General features: G+C 48.0%; 4 protein-coding genes across 4 annotated transcripts; 3 read left to right on the forward strand and 1 right to left on the reverse strand.

Moving 5' to 3' along the window:
• On the forward strand, positions 1–1,153 carry EI90DRAFT_3020075 (uncharacterized protein; the record flags this gene model as incomplete). The annotated part of the gene is made up of 7 exons (XM_039057469.1): positions 1–26; positions 76–252; positions 302–436; positions 479–525; positions 573–653; positions 800–843; positions 1,046–1,153. 7 exons carry the CDS (start codon positions 1–3, stop codon positions 1,151–1,153), a joined length of 618 nt encoding a protein of 205 aa, XP_038910888.1.
• A 1,526-nt stretch (positions 1,154–2,679) lies between these two features.
• Positions 2,680–3,030, reverse strand: EI90DRAFT_3020076 (uncharacterized protein; the record flags this gene model as incomplete). The annotated part of the gene is made up of 2 exons (XM_039057470.1): positions 2,680–2,759; positions 2,808–3,030. The coding sequence occupies 2 exons, from the start codon at positions 3,028–3,030 to the stop codon at positions 2,680–2,682; spliced, it is 303 nt and encodes a 100-aa protein (XP_038910889.1).
• A 2,711-nt stretch (positions 3,031–5,741) lies between these two features.
• EI90DRAFT_3077913 (uncharacterized protein) lies at positions 5,742–6,057 on the forward strand. Its single transcript, XM_039061748.1, has one exon. The coding sequence runs from the start codon at positions 5,758–5,760 to the stop codon at positions 5,926–5,928; it is 171 nt and encodes a 56-aa protein (XP_038910890.1). The 5' UTR covers positions 5,742–5,757; the 3' UTR covers positions 5,929–6,057.
• EI90DRAFT_3077915 (uncharacterized protein) lies at positions 5,953–7,357 on the forward strand (the record flags this gene model as incomplete). Its single annotated transcript, XM_039061749.1, has 5 exons — positions 5,953–6,057; positions 6,101–6,313; positions 6,363–6,474; positions 6,542–6,759; positions 6,797–7,357. The coding sequence occupies 5 exons, from the start codon at positions 5,956–5,958 to the stop codon at positions 7,133–7,135; spliced, it is 984 nt and encodes a 327-aa protein (XP_038910891.1). The 3' UTR covers positions 7,136–7,357.
• Positions 7,358–20,208: the final 12,851 nt, after the last annotated feature.

The following is a 20,208-nucleotide window of genomic DNA, read 5'->3' on the forward strand; positions in this document are numbered from 1 at the left end:
ATGTCCTATTCCTCATTGGCTGTCATGTAAGTGCATTGCATGTATCATAAAATTTCTCAACCTCATTACCTATAGACAATCAAATGCGAAGATGCCATGGCATTCCGTGCCCTCCCTGAACATTGCTGATATTTCTGTCCTCCATCGTGGTCAACCCAGCCTTCTCACTTATGGGCCATCCAATACCAGCTCCTGGCCATCCAGCAGTGCAGATGCAAATCCATTCTGCCTGCCAATAGAGGATGATATGCGGTACATGTACAGTCTTCTTGAGTCAACTCTCTCTATTTGTGTGGTGCAGATGTCCTTGCCACCTTGCTGTGAGGCATTACCTTGGGTGTTCCTTCAGTTATTCACTCTTCCTCAAGCATGTTCTCCATTTTTCATCTTCTGCCAATGTGGGGCCACAGCTTCAACTATTCCATTCAACCATCTTGTGGGTCAGTTTAGGGTCTGTCAGGTTGATGCTCACTTGCAGTTGGTGTCTTGTGCCATGGTGTTCTCATGTGTGCAATGCAGCCAACAGTGAGTATTTCCTCTGTTTTGGGTAATATTTACGATTATTGTTGTAGGCAACAAAGTGATAGCAATTCCACGTGTCAAGAACATCCACACTCTCAAACTTTGGTTAATGCCAGGGTGGAATTTAAGATGTGTGTATTATCAGTATCCGCTCACGTTTGTCTTTGGTTGTTTCCATTTGTTCTGTTGCATGGTTTCTTCTTATTGCTTGGAATTCCCTTGCACTTGTAGCGGATCACGCATGTCTGGTTATTTCTCTGAACTTTCTCATTTGCAGCTGTCTCGCTTGTTTTTATTGTTTGGGTTCCAGTGGCGGATCATGTGTGTCTTGCCACACTTGCTGCCAATCCATTCTGGGCCTCCTGGGCCGTCTCCCACTACAACCTCAGTTGAACCTGATTAGACTGCTTCTAACATTTATTCATATACTTTATGCATATCCGATGTTTCTAAAAATTCCTCAATAGAGATACTTCTGAGTACATTTTAACTAGTGCTAGTCCTCTATTACACATGTATTTAGCTGAGCAAATGGACAGGCACAAGACATGGTGACAGCCCCAAGTCAATCCCACACCTGCCTGTTTGCATCCATAACCAGCTGAGGGGCACCAGCTGGTTACAGATGTAAATGGGAGTTTCACAGCTGTCTAATCGAACTCGGCTTCCATCTGATCTTTCTAGCCAGCTCTGTCATTAGGTCTTGATTAAGGATGTCAATGCATGGGGCAATCAGGGACAATTGCATAGTAAGTCTTACTTATCTGGGCACACACTCACTATCAACAAACGACTTCATCGCCAGAGTCAGGCTCATGGGGGAGGACACAATGCAAATGCCACCACCAATGCTAACAACAGCTCTGAAGACGCTCTGGAATACCATCAGAAGACCCTACATCGGGTTTCCCAGCCTATGTTATGGCCCAAGGTCCGATTCATGGTGGAAAAGCCCACACATGCACCCATCAATTTCCCTTCCAGTTTGCCTCTCCCCCTCTGCCACCCTGCTGATTTCTCCCATGTTAGGAGCCAAAAAAACGCGATTAGAATTTGAAAGCGATGCACCAAGGGCCGATGCCATCTACGAACCCCCATGGTCATTAATATGGCAGCCCCACGACAGAAGAAAGCCTGAGCCGATGCTACCGATGAACCTGGCCTGTCTGGCCCATCTTGGAAGCCAAGGCCCCACCCAGTACCTCACAGTGTTGCACACAACAGTTGAAGTTTGCATCTGCTACTCAGTTTGTTTCTCAACTGTCATCTTTCTCTCAAACTCAGAACTTCTCATTTTTTGATTAGGTTGAGTAGTCTGTGGCTTGATCAACACTCGATTCCTCGATTACTTCTTGCCTGCTGCTCAACACGATTCGTTCTAATCTGATTATTCCTCACCTCTAATGAATAGTGTACAAATCTCAAGTATCAGGGAGGACTGTTTTGACATCCAAGCGGGTTTTTTCTTCTGCACTTTCATGGCTGCAAGGGCTTGTGGCCCAAATTTGATGTGCACTGCCACCAACCTAAGCAGGGTTTTCCCGTCCTAGTAGCTGACTTGTGTGAGTTGCTCTATGGGTATTTTTGCAAGTGGGTTTTAATATCTTATTTCAGGGACTAATTGGGGCCAGACACATGCAACCTGGAGCAGTCCGTTCTGCCACAGTGTGTCTGTTGGGAATTCAACGGTAAGCAACCATGGCATATGAGGATTGGCAACGCACACCATCCATACACCAAAAGTGCAAACCCAATTCCCTTGAGCGATTGACATTACCATGATGTCCAACCAAAGCAAGATTGTGACCCCAGTTAATGTTGATGGCATTCTCACACCCTAATCACAAACCGGTCCCTCTATCTGTTTGGGCCTCCATAATCTAGCCCTTTGCTGACGCTGTTCCCTGCCTAAATGATACTCGGTCTCACGAGTGTAAACACGAAGAGAACTGAGGGCATCAGCCAAGTAAATATTGAGTTTTTAAGTGTCGATTACTTGAATGTAATAAAAACAAATAAAAGAAAGTGAAGTGACCAACCAAATTTTGGCTACTTCCAAACTACAGCCATATCTTATTGTATAAATGAGAATTTGTCAAGTAAAGAGGAAAATGGGGTTGCGAGAGCACCATTCCACTGCATGTGTTGCAATGGTATTTATAGGATAGGTTCACCATCTTCTTCCACCCTGATCCTCTCAAGGATTTGGTATGATGCATAGGCATCAATCACCGCATCTGATATCAGTGATTAGTCGTTGAATCAGTGGATAATGATTGACTTACATTCCAGTTGCTTTTCGGATAGAACTGGTGCACTCCAGCCACTGTGAAAGTTGTTACTGTGCTTTTCTATCCACTGATCTAGATATACCACAGCCAGCTTCTGCATCCCAGGTTGTTGGTTGAGAGCCTTGGTCTGTTGCCACCTTTTCAGGTGTTCTTCAAGGGCGATGCTTCCAATGTCCATCGCATTCGAGACTCCCAGACCCCAAACCTCACATACCATATTTACATCAGCTATAGCGACCGCTGTTAGTTATTTTTTTTATAGTAAAATTATCAACTTGCACTGGATGCCAACTCTGAGTTTCATGATATCCTCTGCAAGGAGGATTTCCTTTACCTTCTGAGGGCCTTGAGGATATTAACATCCAATATAGGTTGGTGGCTAAAGAACTCACAAGTACGAGTGCATATTTGATACACTATTACCCCTGATGATTGGGCAATTTGAATGGTCCTGATGCATGGCGGCATCAGGCCAAAGAATTCCCATATCCATTGGAAAACACTGGCTTGCCAGCCCACTGGACCTTCCTCCTGTGTCCATTCTAGGTCCATAGATATCTGTCATATCCGTGCATACCCGACCCCGACCCGACTTCCGGACCTCCACCCTCTTCACCTCCGGAGTCATAACCTACTGCTGCCATTCCGATACTCACCTTTGGTCCTGGCAACACACCTCCTTACCACTCGCCACCCTCCTACTACTCCGCTCCCCCTTCACAACACCTCCACCCTCCCATTATCCCCCTACGCTTCCCCCGTCCGCTCCGATACTCACCTTCGGACCTGACTACTCTCCTTTCCGCCACCCCTTCTCCCCTTACCTGTCCCCTCTCTCCTCCCTCCGTTACTCCTCCGCCACCCTTCCGCCAAGTTACGACCTTCCACCGCTGTCCCGTACTTCGCACTCGGACACCGCTCGTACCTTACACCGAGCCTCCGTCATAGTCCCTACCTCGGACTTTGACTCCACCTCGGCCTTAGTCCATTGCATTGGTGACCTCATACTACGTCAACACCATTGCCAATATTCCTCGGACTTCCAACCCCGCCTCCGTAACCTCCGTAAGCTCCGCAACCCCCAAGCTTCGCGGACCGCCTTCGGCACTCTCGCCGCCTGTAATGTATTTCTCGCGTTTTCCCTTCATCCCTATTTGGACTACTGCTTCTTTCTATTCTAGCCAGTTGGTCATCATCCCCACTTCCCCTCATCCTCCTGCCCCTCTGGGCCTCGCCCTCCCTACCTCCTTTCAGACGTATCACAGGTCTTGCCCTATGACCTTCGGTACCGCTCCGCTCCCTCTACCCTTTGTTCCCGTTCGGACGTCTTCGTTCCGATTCGGTCACCCTTTGTTCTCTTTGTGCTTTTGCCCCTTCCATTATATATATATCGGCGCTTGTACATACTCGTCTTGGTTTTCAGTCCGAAATCGACCTGAAATGCCCCCAAGAGACTTCCTGCTCACCTACTGTGAAATTAAGGACCAAATGGACAAACAGCAATGGCACAGCGCTCCGCTTGAGTCGCTGAGGCCAAGGTCCCTCCACGCTAAGTCTCCGATTCCACTCCAGAGTCGTCCGTTTCCGCCCGTTCTAACAATATCTCACTGTTTTGGGTCATCAGTGCAGACACCCAGGTTGGGGTTTTTCTTACCTCTCATTCCCAAACAATCTTTGATATTCTTGCTCGAACTGGGCTTCACTTTGGCAGTAGGAAACTCCCAATGGGAGTTTGTAACTAGCCTTCAGCTTTTCTAGCTGGGTGAACCTTTCCCCTAATTCCTTTCCCATCTTCATTCGTAGCTGTTGGGCAGTTTGTTTCACATCTGCCAATCTTCTTGTCATTGCATGGACGTGTTGCCAATGGTCGAATGTGCTCTCTGATGCCATTCTTTTCAAGCATTCTTTGACAGAGTTTTTGAATTGTAGGAAGGCCATATATGATCCCAATGTGTCAAATCCGGATGCATTCTATATTTGATCCCGACACATCAATATAAAGCTTAAACATTAATTTCACAAATGTATTTGAGCCATTTTGCTCCCATATTGCTAATTCTTGATTGGGAAATCATTGATGCATGTTGCTTTGTATGGTTGGTAAAAATAAGACAACATTCCTCCATAGAGATACCTCTGAGTTAACGCTATTTGACATAACACCAACATAATTAGTTATATGATGAATTTTCCTCGTGTCCATTTGCAATCAATCCCAGTCATCGTAAGGCATGGTTGAGATAACTCCTTGTATGGTGAAACCAACAGGAGCGTCAGACATGTATAGACGTTCTAAAAATCAGTCATACTGTGACAAGTCATAATCCTGCCACAGTGCCAAATCTTCCATGTCTATATTCCAATCTTCTTCCTCATGTTGTGCCTTGCTGTGTTCCCCACCACATTCCTCACCACATTCCTCACCGCATTCCTTGCCATGTTCTTCTTGCAATTGGGCTTCAGTTGGTGATTGGGTCAGCAGGTGGTCAAGGGTTGGGTTGTCACCTTACCCCTCTTCTTGGTGTTGCTAGTTTTCTTCCTTTTCCTGGCACCAGTCCCCACCAAAGCCTTCCTTTTCTTCGACCCCTGTGTACTATAGTCAGTGCCCGATTGTGATTGATGAATGCTTAGCACTTATCAGGCTCCCCCTTGTTGTCCTCTATGGTTTCCTTGCTCTTTTTTTCACCTTGAAACACAGTTAGCTAGGGTATGCGTGTAGCCACATGATTACCTCCAATCTTCCCCCCAGGTACAGCCATCCTCCCTCTGCTAAACAGGCGATGCCATGCCTCTTTCACTCTCTCCTTGGCTCTTGCTTTCCCTTCTGCTATTTCTGCAGAGATAGATGCTTGGGAGCTGGACAGAGGCGTGTCTGTAGACATTGGGTGACAAGATGATGTCACGCATCATCTTGTCACCGTTATCCCTCCCATTCACCTCCATGATGCCAAGCATGGCCTATGACCTCTATAACCAGGTTGCACTTAACATTATGGGACGAATGAACCAGATTGAGGAGATTTTGGCCATTGAACACTTGGATCATGTAGACAACCTACACGAAGTGCTCACATGCCTCTGTGACAAACTCAATGTGAGTCCATTGCCATTTTGAGAGCATTTTCACAAAATTCCATAGACAATGGACCATCTCCTTGGTCCCTGCAATCAACATGAGGATGAGGGTGCGAGTGAGCAAGATGCACACGAGGACCAGCCCAGCACAAGTCATGCCCAACAGCCAGTGAGTTCTTTGTTACCTTTGATCCTTCTTTAACCATTTCTAGTTTGCATACAATATGGAACAAATGCAAGACTATGCTGTTAATGGCCCGATGCCAATCAATACCCTCCACGATGAAAATTGGTTTGTCACCAAGACACTTCTTTATTCCCTTAATGCAAAGAACAAATTGAAGCGGTGCAGTTTCTTGGAGATCAATTCGCTTTGTATGCGAATTGGGATAATGGGTATCCCTATGCTTGGTCAACATGAATGGGTGAGACATCACTCTCCATCCTCCTCCTTGATCTGAATTTGGTTGAAAGCGTTCTCTGTTTCAAGTCCCTACTGAGGCAGAGGCTACTTTTAATTCTGAAATCACGTCCATATTGGCCCAAGATGACCCATTGTCACAGTTTGACAAGATTGTCGAAGTGAGTCCCCTTCCCAACTTGCGATCCCTCTTGATCATTTTCCTACCTTTGAAGGAAATGTTTGCATCAAGGATTGCTTCAACGCTTTTCCCTTGATGTTTTAGAGTCTCTCCTCATACTTGTAGAGACAGCAGACTACATCACAAGGGAGGATTCTCACATGCCCATCTCACCTACATTCGAACATGTCCTGTGCTCGCATTTTTCTTCGGAAAACCCCCACAAGCATTCATATGACTCTTGCCAGGAGATTACGGCCACAACACATTGGCTTAATTCATATTTCTATGTCAGTAAGTTGCACAACTAATTGACATTCTCGTTAGTGGGGTCCTATTGTTGTCCTTGCACCACCCTTCCATATCACTCTCTATCGTAGTACAGGATTTTCGAAACGGTTTGGGAACCCTGAAATCGACATTTGGATTGCCTTGTGCAACCATGATGGATGCACACTTGTAGATGATCAAAACGCAGGTGCTATATATGTGCTCGAAAAGTTGATGCACTTGGCCTTTGACCGAGATGTTGCAAAATATGCTTGTGAATTGGCGATCAAACTCCACTCCTATGACCTCACTACTTGTGTTAAACGCCATCATGGATGTGACAGAAATGCTACTAACCAATGGGAGGCTGCTAACTGCCCAGCAGCATCAGGCTAGCTGCTTCATGCCGCTGCATTCGACAGACTCATTGCCTCATGTTGGACAACAAGCAGCGGTTTCAATGTCTTGCTGTGTTTCACCATTTCACCGCGCTGCTACATGTTTGCCCTTGTTATTAGCCCACTTATACTGCTTTACAATGTCTCCCTAAGTGTTTCAACACCTTGGATGTACACAGGTATCACGCATAAGACTCGTAGTTCTATCACACCTATGTCCATAAAACTTATACATGAATCATACTCGAGACAGTCCTCAGCATCATGTCGCATAAAGCTGTTTGGACCACAGTGTGTGTGTGTGTGTGTGTGTGAGTTCTGGATATTTAACATGTAGGCTGCCTGAATAGGGCACCAAGGGCACAGATCATGACAATCTGAAATTATGTACAAATCGAGAAATTAAAGCATGGTTAGTGTTGGAATTCTAGTGCTAGCTGTCTCTGAGGGTGAGTGTACAGGGGTGTAGTAGAAACAGATGCCAGCTCCTCGTATTGTTGGCCAGACAAATGCCTTCATGCCTCTTGATGCTTTGGAGTATCGTGGGGACAGGGAAACTGCACCTGAGAATGTTGGCCAGACCAACTCCTTCGTGCCTCTTGGTCTTTTGGAGAACCGCAGGAACGAAAAGGGAGCTGTTAGATGCCCACATGGGAGCCGTGTGTTTTAGAAACCACCCAACGTTATTGCAAATGGTGGAGAAGAAAGATGCCCAACTATTCGCTGGGAGCACGATGAAAGGAAAGTGAAAGATGGGTGGCACAGAAAGGCCAATGCAGCAGCAGTCCCATTGTGGGGTGAGCATTGTAGGTGGGATAATTGCCCACATGCAGAGCCGGCTTGGATACCTGCTTCCACAATTATAGAACCCCTTTCATTCATGCAACAACTCGATACGAATTTGGTACCTAAAAATAGGGCTAATTTCTACGACCCCAACGATACCAAGAACGCCCCAATCGGTGGAGATTTGACGGAGTTCTATGTTGGTCAAGTTAGGCATCAAGCATGTGTGGGCGTGGGAATCTCAAGCGGCAACCCAGAATTCCAGCCTCACTCATTCCCACAGCATCTAATAAATTGGTAAAAATGCTTATCGGCTGCGTGAAATTTATCTCAGGCTCCATTTCTAATTTCAGCTTTTAATTCCGTAAATCCGTTGAGAAATTGCTTATCTTCTTATATTTTCATATTTTGCCATCATTTCAGTTATTGATTGATATTCTTTTATTGTTACTGTTACCCTTTTTTTATTATTTCGCCTAATAAGGTATGCAGGTGCCATATGGCAACAATATTTCCCATTTATTGTTTCTAAAAATAATTATTAGATATAATCCTGTACATACTGGATTCTGGAATAGAAGTTCTCCCCTCCCCCAATTTCTCTAAGGTGCTAGAGTTGGAGAGAGTGAGTGGAAATCCAACAGTAGGAATAAGGGCAGTGATCTAGCTCACAAAGAGTGGGTAGTGGACGCTGAGCCCGGACCTTGCAGAAATCCTGGAGAACCCACCATGGAGTTAAGGATCGAGAGTGTAGTGAATTTAGTGGAGAAAGTAGAGTTTTGAGAGTTTGGCCCCCATGAGCTTAGTCGGCATAGAGAGCCGCAAGCCCTCTTACAGTGTCCCCAACCACTTAGTCTGATGTGGGAATGTGAGTTATCATTAAAAGGGAGGGCTACACTACTTGCCTGAAGTGGGAATGTGAGAAGAAGGCTACTTCTTTGGTTCCCACTCCAGCTGTTATTATATACATGCGGTGTCGGTCATGTGGGGTGTGCCATGTCATCCTTGCACACAGCCATGGCTCTCTGGGTGTTTCCATGGGAGATCCCGAAGGGTCCGCTGTAGGTGTTGTAGGAATATAAAAGTTACAACACTAAAACAACCAGAAACCATCACAGAAAATTTAGATAAAAATCATACAACCTCATGGACCAGAAATAAAAATAGTAATAAAATCATAACTCAGCAAAATGAATTGAAATAAAATATCGGAAAAATAGCGAAGAACAGAGTCGATGAATTGATTATCTATGTGAACTTTCAAGTCTAGAGATCAAAAGATGGTCCAGAAAATGAAGAAAAACAACAAATAAAGCCACATAAAAACATAAACAAGGTTTCCTGTATCAAATAAAATATTAGAAATTCGCGGTAACGTGGAAAAATAGCTTTACAAACATACGAAATGAATGACAAAGAGAAATCGGAAGAAAATCAAGGAATTCACATAATGAAAAATGGTCAGGTACAAGGAAAAGATAAAAGAATTGGGAATATTTATATGAAGAAAATAGGGAAAGATATTAATCTTTGTTGGTCTTAAAGAGTTGAAGTATAGGTCTGTAGATGAGAAGATTTCATGTCAAAATCTGAAGAATTGAGGGAGAAATGGATTTAACAAGATTAAAACATGCTTGCAGAGAAGACTGGCTCAAACATCCTGAGTTTGTGGTAGAAACTGATCAGTTAGAAATGAATAGTTCGAGTCCAGGAACAAGGCATAATTTATCCAGAATTGATTGGAAGAAAATGGATGAGTTAATGCCAAAGCAATCTGGAGAACCTCAAAATTAAATCTTGAGAAATTCATATAATCCTTGTAGTTTGTTTACTGTTATTTATACTGACAGAAAGCTACACCCTTAAGCTAACAAATAACCCTATGACATGTGACTTAGAGTAAAGTGAGTGGTGTTAGGCAGTGCAATCAGCTAATTCCCACACCAAAATTACTCAGCAATGTAAACAGTAAAGTGACATGTGAAAACAGAGCCCTTAGGAAAGGTATAAAAGACCGCATTTTCTGGTCTGACCCCTCTGTCAGGGGATGGATCCTGGGTCCCCATGACCCCTCTCCATGGCCCACAGCCTAACCTGTGAACAGCCCTGTCCAGGGCACAACTCTACTGTGGGTAAGAAAGTGTATGTGAAGAAGGCAAGTAAGATACACTTGCCTACTGTGGGTAAGTGAGAAGAAGGTTAACTTCTCACTTTCCCACCATGGCCACAATATCAGGAAAACTTCCAGGGATACCCGGAAGTCACAAGTGGGATAAGCTCCAGGGGCCAGAGCATGTGGCACGTGGATCATGCAGCGCAGTGAAGGAGCAGAGCTGGATCACCTTATGTAACCAGTTTCCTACGTCCAATAACAATATTAGAGTTTGTGCTGATTTGTGTACTGACCATGTTTTGGTTGCCAAATATATAATTGTTCACTGTCTAAACAACAATAGACACCCCCCAACGATCTCACCTGACGTATAGTCGTCTATGGATAAAATTCTATATTGACTTTACTATGATTTCTAGTCAATATTACACCTAGATATACTACTTTTCAGTAGGACGTGATTTTCCTGATAATTTACTGAAGGAAAACTACTAATAAAATAATTCCGCAATAAATACAGGAGTGACCAAACTGCTCTTTCTATCGCTTAGAGTGCGTGCTAGTTATCTAGCAGGTTCAGGATCGCTCACTTTTCTCCTGTGGTGTGATTGTTAGAGATGAGGCGCAGATTCAGACGACTCCGGAGTGGAATCGGAGACTTAGTGTGGAAGGACCTTGACCTCAGCGACTCAAGCGGAGTGCTGTGCCATTGCTGTTTGTCCATTTGGTCCTTAATTTCACAGTAGGCAAGCAGGAAGTCTCTAGGGGGCATTTCAGGTCGATTTCGGACTGAGGCCAAAACGAGTATGTACAAGCGCTGATATATATAATGGAGGGGGCAAAAGCACAAGGAAACAAAGGGGATCCGAATCGGAATGAAGACGTCCGAACAGGAACAAAGGGAAGACAGAAGCGGAGTGGTACCGAAGGTCATAAGGCAGAACCTGTGATATGTCCAAAAGGAGGTAAGAAGGGCGAGGCCCAGAGGGGCAGGAGGATGAGGAGAAGTGGGGATGATGACTAACTGGCTAGAATGGGAAGAAGCAGCAGTCCAAATAGGAATGAGGGGAAAATGCAAGAGATACTGTTACAGGAATGGGTTCTGGGGAACCCAACCTGAGCCGTTCGGCTCACTAATGGAGGTGGCTGCGTAGCCATCGGAGGGAGAGCGGAATAGGATGAGTGTACGGAAGTACCACCTGTGTGTTGGCCAACGGTAACTTGGCGCTCCTGGGAGCGTACTGGTAGCGAGTATGGTGTGGGCTCCTTGAGGGAGCCACCTGGCTGTCTGCTAACGGGGACTTGGCGCTCCTGGGAGCGTGCCGGTAGCGGGTATGCTGGGAGTGTTTGGCTAGCGGTAACTTGGCGCTCGATGGAGCGTACCGGTAGTGAGGGATACTGGGACTCCCAAAGGGAGTCACCCAGTTGGTGGCTATCGGTGACTTGGCGCTCATTGGAGCGTACCGGTAGCGGGAGTTGTTTGGGAAAGCGGGCTGGTGGACCAGTGCACGGTAGAGGGTGACCGTGGGAAGTGGGACCTGCGGGTGCGTGGCCAGGCATCCTGGAGCTGCCTGGACCATATCCTTCTCCTGAGGAGGTGGGATAGGCTACAGTTCCTGATAGGGAACTTCTGGTTGGATGGGAGTAACCACTCAACCACCCGGTGGACTGGTGGGAGTGGGCAGCAGGAGGTTGGGCATGGGAATGCCCTCCTCGTTGCGGTTTTGTCATGGAAAGGAGGAATAGGGAGGTGGACATGGTTCCAAGGTTACAGGTTGAGTTTACAGTGGTGGCACAATGGTGAAGACGTTACAATTGCGGTACAAGGTTTTTGGGTTATGTATTCGATAATGAGAAAACATCTCGGCAATTGCCATACATATCATATGACTTGTATCTATCTAATACAACTGTTATAATGGCCAAAGGAAGTCCTTTGGAAATCAACAAATCCCCCAGCCAGCACCAAAACCCAGTGGGAAAGCTTGGCATGGGGTTTGGCAGAGAATGAAGTGAGAAGAAGTAAGAAATATCTTACCTGTGTGCCTGGTCTATAGGAGTCTAGGCCCATTTCCCTAGCGAAGGGCCTCAAGGTCTGGTTGCCTGTCACGGACCATAAGATTCTCCATTTCCATAACAGATACATTACAAGCAGCGAAAGTGCCGAAGATGATCTGCGAAGCTCAGAGGTTGCAGAGCTTACAGAGGCAGGGTTGAAAGTCCGAGGAATATTGGCAATGGTGTTTATGTAGTATGAGGTCACCAATGCAATGGACTAAGACTGAGGTGGAGTCAAAGTCCAAGGTAGGGACTATGACGGAGGCTCAGAGCAAGGTACGAGCAGTGCCCGAGTACAAAGTACGGGACAGTGGTGGAAGGTCGTAACTTGGCAGGAGGTTGTCAGGGACTTGTCCAGGGTCGAGGGAGCCCAGGTGTAGCGTCTGGGGCTGAGAGCCTGGCGGGGGGCGGATCGGGTGTGTGTACTGACAGGCCCAATGCAGGACAGTGGTCCCTGGCCACTTAGACTGAAGTGGAAAGTTGAGAAGAAGGCTACTTCTTTGGTTCCCACTTCAGGTTCGTTTATATACATGCGGCTTAGATCACATGACAAGTGCCACATCACCCTCGCACACAGCCGTAACCACCCAGGTGTCTCCGTGGGAGATCCCGAGGCCATCCGGTGCATGCATGCATGCTGGGCACAGTGGGAAGTCACCTGAGGTGCCCAGGCCGGGTACATGGTGGGTGCGCAGCAGATGGGTCAATGGTACATTGATACAAAGAAGGTCGTCTGTGTAGCATAAAGAGAGAATAAAGAAGAAGTAAGATAGAAAGAAAGTGAGGAAGGGAGAATGAAGGGAGTAGAAGGGCAAGGGGGAGGAGGTGAGGAAGGGTGGACAGCGGGGTACCGGGTCAGGTTGGGCCGGGTGGAGCCGGGTCAGGCAGGTGTGCCCTGACAGAGGTCGGCGGAAGAGTACCAGAGGAAAGAGAGGAGAAAGGGAAGAGGGAAGGAGTGGCGGAAAGGAGAGTTGTCAGGTCCGAAGGTGAGTATCGGAGCAGATGGGAGAAGTGTAGGAGGATGATGGAAGGGTGGAGGTGTTGTGAGGGGGGAGCAGAGGAGTAGGAGGAGGAGTAGTAGGAGGGTGGCAGGAGGGGCAGTGTTTGGTCTGAGGTGAGTATCGGAGCGGACAGAGATAGGGGAGGAGAGGGAAGGAGGAGGTCCGGAAGTCAGGTCAGGATTGGGTATGCATGGATATGACAGTGATAACCAAGTATTGCTGAGAGATTATTCAATTAAGAAGTCCCTCCACCAAATTCTCACTATGACACTTTTGTTCAGCTGTGTCTAACTGACCCTAACTCACGCTTAGAGTGATGTGTTAGTTTTATATTAGCTAACAACTAATATTTGCTTTTATCTTTTGGAGCAAATGAATCAACCACTGGTGAGGAGAATTAAACTTATATTTCTACCTGAGGTTTGAGAGGGGGCAGAAGCGGCGGCCTTTTATGCTTTCAGAGGCCTCTCTACTCCCACGCCTCGCACTAGTTACATGTGCTACATTTGTATTATAGATAGTTCTACTTGGGCTGTGTAAGCTTAATAATGGACTTAGGACATGACTCAGCAATAAGTAATTCAGTTCTTTGTCTTTTGGGCCGATCTTAGCGGGGTCTTGTAGTGCTAAAGCTATGCTCCACACCGCCTTAATTACGAACGGTTATCTTTAGAAATGACTCAGCTATAAAGGAACTTTCTGGACTGTTCTCTAATTCACCCCTTTTTGTGAAGCTGCATCATTATTAATGTTCTAGAGCTTTCCCAATTAATTAACTGATCCGCGGACTTCTGAATCACTTTATGCTTATAATTCGAGATCCAGATCATCAATCATTCCTTTGTTCCGATTTTTTTTGAGCTTAAAATCAAAAGGTTTTGATGAATCATGGGAAAATATATGGGATCCGGTTTTGTAGCATTTTCTCCTCTTCTGATGCGATCAAAAACTGTCCGTCCGCGCCGGGGAATACTCTGCCATATGGTATTCGGTCCGCCAAACTTCCGGGCGTCAATATATTTCCCTTGAGTCACATTACTTTTTGTAAGAATTAGCAAACAAATATATATATGAATTATAAGGTGTTTTGCCGTTTGAGCGATATCTCCGTCAGTGTTGAAGCTTTTAGAATGAAACAAAACCGTGGATAAAGTTTAAAAACAGTCCTTTCAGATGGTAAATAGATTACAGTCAAAAGTTTACTGGTTCCTGAGATATTCACATTTCTTTCCCAATGTTCCTTCTTATTCTGCCATCTATGTGCTATTTTCTTGTTGTAGGGATATATTCTTTGAATATTACACCTATGCCAGGTTCTAGGCATGCTTGTAGTAGATTAAATCTCATGCTACATGGGTGTGGATAATTTATAATGATCTTCTAATGTCTGGCAAGTCTCATAAAGATCATGAGATCTGTTAAACATCTGAACTCGTCACCTGGTTGTTGACTATTCTGATAGATCATTGTTTTATTCTGTGAATATTATTTCTTCTACAGCGGAGGTGCATGCAGGAAGTGGAGCAGGTCCGGGCTAAGTCAGGGTATGTGCCCTGACACCCTCTTCCTTCTTTACTCCTCTCCCCTACATGCTCTGGCTCATAGGTCATAAGGTGTCCTAATAAAAATTAAGTTTTATTAGTATAAGTGTGCAGTTCAGATCACATCATAAAAGTGATCAACCCTCAGTAAAAAGTTAAGAAGTTAAGAAATAGTGATGTTGAGTCAAGTTGGTTGGAGTCGCTCTGAGTTAAAAGTGACAAGATGTCAGGGCACGCCCTGACATGCCCTGCCCGACCCCTGCTCTGCTTCCCCACTCCGCACCATGCCTTCTTCCCTTCCTCTTTCTTCCTTCCTTCTCTCTTCTTTCTTTCTCTCTTTCTCCCTCTTACATGGACCACCCTCCCCGCTGTTCAATGTATCACTGGCCCGCATGCCCATTTCCCCTCCTGTATCTTACCATCCATATATCACCATCACCACTGCCACACTCACCTCACACCTACAATGGACCCCCTCGGGATCTCCTGCAGAGACACCTGGAGAGCCATGGCTGTGTGTGAGGGTGATGTGGCACACCCCACATGATCAACCCTGCATGTATATAATAACAGCTGGAGTGGGAACTGAAGAAGTAGCCTTCTTCTCACATTCCCACTTCAGACCAAGTGGTTGGGGATGCTCACCCCATGATGGGACCACCACTACGCATAGCTGACACCTGTCCCACCAAGTCCCTCACACTGGGACTTCGCCACTTTCGGAGCCATCCCTGACAGCAGAGGAAGGCTTTAGCCTCATTTCCCCTGCCTCCCCTATCTCTCCTACCATGGTGACCAAAGAGCAGTATGACAAGCTGCTGTCCCGATTCCAAGAGCTCCAGGCCATCGTAGAGAGCCAAGCTCAGAACCAACCCCCAGCTGCACCCACGCCAGCGCTGCCACCCCCACCAGTGCCTGCACCCACCCCCAGACCCAAACCGCCTAAAGTCACCCCCCCCACCCCCTTCTCTGGAGCAACCGAAGACCTTGACCACTTCAAGGCTGAATGTGGCATATACTTCCACGTCTGGGCGGCGGAGTTCCCTGCTGCCCTCTGCCAAATCCTCTTCGTCCTGTCCTACATGAAAGGAGGGACTGCTGGGGCGTGGGCGACGCAGCGCACCATCACACTGCTGACAATGGGCTCCCCCAGGCTCACCATGGATGAGTTCAACACAGAACTCGATGCCATGTTCCAAGACCTGAACCACGAAGCCACGGCCAGGCAGAAGCTGGCCACCCTGCGGCAAGGTACCGACTCTGTGGACAAGGTCATCCAAGAGTTTGAGATCCTTGGCCCTGCCTCACGGCTAGGAGATGTAGGGCTGGTAGACTGCTTCGAACAGGTGATCAACTCCCGACTCCAGGAGAGCATCTACCACCTCTGCCCCATGCTGACGACCTGGGCCAAGTGGAAGCGTGAGGCCACCCTCCTCGACAACCAGTGGCAACGCTTCCAGGCAATGCAGCCCCGCTTGCCCCTGGTCAGACCCCTATTCCTGCCCGTACAACCTCCACCCACCGTGACACCCCCTCATGCATGCCCTGCACTCACACCACCACAACTCCCAGCCACCCCTGCACCCCCTGTGGCCTGCCCCACAGCAGGAGCGGGACCACAACCCATGGACCTTGACCAGTTGAGAACGGACCAAAGGTGGAATGGGCTGTGTTACAACTGTAACGCACCAGGGCACATCACGTGAGACTGCCCGCAACCAAAAACCCACCAAGTCAGACAGATGCACCCAGAGGACCTTAGGGCACTCATGGAAGGGCTGAAAAGACAGCTGGTGGATGAGCCACGGATGGATGAGGGAGAAGGGCAGGAGGCAGAGGCCCAAGGGGATTTTCAGGAAGGCGACCAGTGAGGGACGCGTCCTGGCCACCCATAGGTGATAGGACCAACTCGTGTAGATACCATGAAGTGTGCAGGTCAGCACCAACACCTGAATTCCACCAAGTTATCGCCAAGAAACAGAGGAAAACCGTGTCCTCGATCAGTAGGGCTAGACAAGCCCCAGAAGCAGCACTGGTGGTAGCGGTCACACCGCCCGCCATCTACGTGCTGTCCAAGCAATCCCCAGGTCCCTCAACCTCGCTGTGAAGCTAACCACCCTAACCTCCCTCACTACCATCTCTGTGTCAGCGCTCCTAGATTCTGGAGCCACAGGGAACTTCGTAAGCCCCGAGTTTGTCAGAAAACATGGGCTCAAGACGACCCCACTTCCCCAGCCCATCCCTGTATGCAACATCGATGGAACCCCAAATGAGAACGGAGCCATAACCGAGGAGCTAGAGGCCCTCTTGACATTCAGGCGACACACAGAGTGGGCTCGCTTCACCGTCATGAACCTTGGGAGGCAGTCCCTCATTATAGGACACTCATGGCTGCTGCACCACAACCTGGAAGTGGATTGGACACAGCAGAAAGTCACCATGTCCCACTGCCTGACATCCTGCCAGTCGATTGTCAGGGCACACACCTGACCCCGCGCCGCGCTGCCCTACTCCACTCCCCCGCTATCACTCCCTGTGTCTCCTTTCCCCTTTTCCTTCTTTCTTTCTATTTCCGTTCCATGGTCGACTTCCCCTTCTCTATGTATTACTACACACTTAACCCTGCTCCCCCGATCGCTGTGCCTGCCGCGCGCATTCCCGCTCACAGAGTGGCACACCTCCGGGATCTCCCACGGAGATACCCAGGGGAGTGTGGCTGTGTGCGGGGATGATGTGGCTCCTCCCACATGACCTCAGCCGCATGTATATAATAGCACCTGGGGTGGGAACAGAAGAAGCAGCCTTCTTCTCAACTTCCCACTTCAGGTAAGTACTGTAGCTTCCCCTTTTAATGATAATTCAACTTCCCACTTCAGACTAAGTGGTCGGGGATGCTCACCCCACAACGGGACTGCCGCTATGCATAGCCGACATCTGTCCCATCGAGTCCCTCACGCCGGGACCTCGCCGCTTTCGGAGCTGTCCCTGACATCGATACAAGCGCAAGCTGATTCAGACCCTGCGATAGAGCCCGGGGGCGAGATCTACGCCGCTATCATCCCCCTGGGGTGGGGACATGAGCTAAGAGCAACTACAATGCCATTGCAGTGGATGGCCCAGGAGGCCCGTGAGCCGGAGGCAGAACCCGCACAGTTTGAGGCACTGGTGCCAGAGCAGTACCAGGACTTCCGAGATGTGTTCTTGAAGGAGGCTTTCGACCAGCTACCTCTGCAGAAGCCTTGGGACCACACAATAGACCTGGCACCGGAGGCCAAACTCCCGAGAGGGAGGACCTTCCCCCTGTCAAGGCCAGAGCAGAAGGAACCAGACAAGTTCCTCTGGGAGAACCTGCAGAACGGACGCATATGGCCATCCAAGTCCCCAATGGGGGCACCAGTCTTCTTCGTCAAAAAGATGGATGGATCATTACGCCTGGTCCAGGACTACCGCAAGCTCAATGAGATCACAGTGAAGAACTCATACCCCCTCCCCCTCATCTCGGATGTCCTTGCACACCTCCGAAATGCCAAGTACTTCTCGGCGCTAGACCTCCACTGGGGGTTCAATAATGTCCGCATCAAGGACGGTGTAAGTGGGGTAGTGAAGCACAAGGAGGGGAAATTGGGGAGAAGGGATAGGGAATGGATGTGCAGCACAGCGGCACATCAACCTACCACCACGATCACCACAAACTCAACCTCAACTACTCCACACCACACCTACTCCCACCCAGCAGGATGAGAAACGAAAAAGGGGGGCCAGCAAGTGGCTTCCTTGGACAGAATCAAGACTGAACTGAAAACTCAACTGGGACTCGGCATCCTATAACTCGGTGTGGATCTCCCTGAGGACACTGTGAGGCTTCCTTGCCTCCCTCAAGACTACTGCACTCGACCACGCCTCCAGCACACTTCACTTCGTGACCAGATCTAAACGTAGCAGAGAGGAAATCTCTGTTACAAAATGTAACTAGCTAATATTATATACAAACGACCCTTCAAACGCGTCTGCGAGCTTCCAGCATGTTCCATATGACTCATCTGGTCACGTCGCAAGAGAAAATAGAATAGGAAACACAATATCACAAGCAACAAAATATTAAACAATAGAAAGTGGCCACGGAAAACCCAACCTGCATCTCCAGCCCAAACCACTCGACACAACTGCACTCCCTTCATGTCAACCAACTCGCCTAAACTACAGCTATCCAACACAACAAACCGCATCCAATTTGATGGAGAATTGAGTGAGATAGCGTTGAGGTGGGGAATATCCGGCACATTTTTCCTAACTTTCCAACCACATGTCGCCATGGTCCCAGAATTGGCACATCCTCCCGACCAGTTATACCATGAACAATGGATATTTATCCCTATTTTTCTGAAGCCTGAGGGATGCCAGGGACCATCTGTGCACCCCATTTCCCACGCGTGCACAATGAACATGTGACATGCATCGCGATACACAACTGGAATCTGCATATCTCTGTGAATACCTCACCGATTCTCCTTGCGTAACGTGCGTCGGAATTGCCTCGATGCCCTCTACCATCCATACTATAACCTTGTCACCTAATTCCTAGCCAACTTTCCACTGTAGGGTTTTCTAACATTTTATCCTCCATGTGAGACCCGATATATCACCTGTTCTGGGGTGTCTGTGACCACCACCCCTACAATGGTGATGAATGGAAAGCGGCGTTCTCGACCAACTGAGGGTTGTTTGAGCCTACGTCATGTTCTTTGGCCTATGCAACTCCCCAGCAACGTTCCAGACCATGATGAATGACATACTCCGAGACTTCATCGACCAGGAGGTCGCCATCTGTTACATGGATGACATCCTGGTCTTCACCACCACCCTGAAAGAACACCGGAAGGTCATCTGCAAGGTTCTGGAAACGCTGCGAAGAAGGAAACTCTTCCTGAAGCTGGAGAAGTGCAAGTTCGAGTGGACCCAAATCGAATATCTCGGCCTTATCATCACTGAGGGAAGTGTCATGATGGATCCCGTGAAAATCTGCGGAGTCCTTGACTGGCCAACCCCAACCAAGGTCAAAGAGGTGCAGTCCTTCCTAGGTCAACTTCTATCGCCAGTTCATCAAAGATTTCTCCAAGACAGCCTGCCCCCTCCACGCATTAACCTGCAAGACAAAGGCATGGGTCTGGGGACCGGATGAGGACCGCACGTTCCATGCCCTCAAGAACGCCATCACCTCCGCTCCTGTCCTCGCCTTCCCTGCTGACACAGGCCACTTCAAACTCAAGTGCAACGCTTCCAACTTCACGACTGGCACAGTCCTCTCTCAGCTCCAGATGGATGGAGAGTTCCACCTGGTGGCCTTCATGTCAAAAAGCTTCACAGATGTGGAACGCAACTATGAGGTGTATGACAAGGAGATGCTTGCGATAGTGTGCGCCCTCGAGGAATGGCGGCATTTCCTGCAAGGAGCAGAGGAGTGTCAGGGTTCAGCACCCTGCCTTAGGGTGCCCCGGACTCCCCACCTACTTTACCCCCTTTTATTCTTTGACTGTTGCCTTGTTGTTGCCTTTGTGTATTGTGTACACGCGTG

The sequence above is a fragment of the Cantharellus anzutake genome (genome assembly GCF_015039405.1).
Source record: "Cantharellus anzutake strain C23 chromosome Unknown EI90scaffold_71, whole genome shotgun sequence".
In the NCBI taxonomy this organism is placed as follows: domain Eukaryota; kingdom Fungi; phylum Basidiomycota; class Agaricomycetes; order Cantharellales; family Hydnaceae; genus Cantharellus; species Cantharellus anzutake.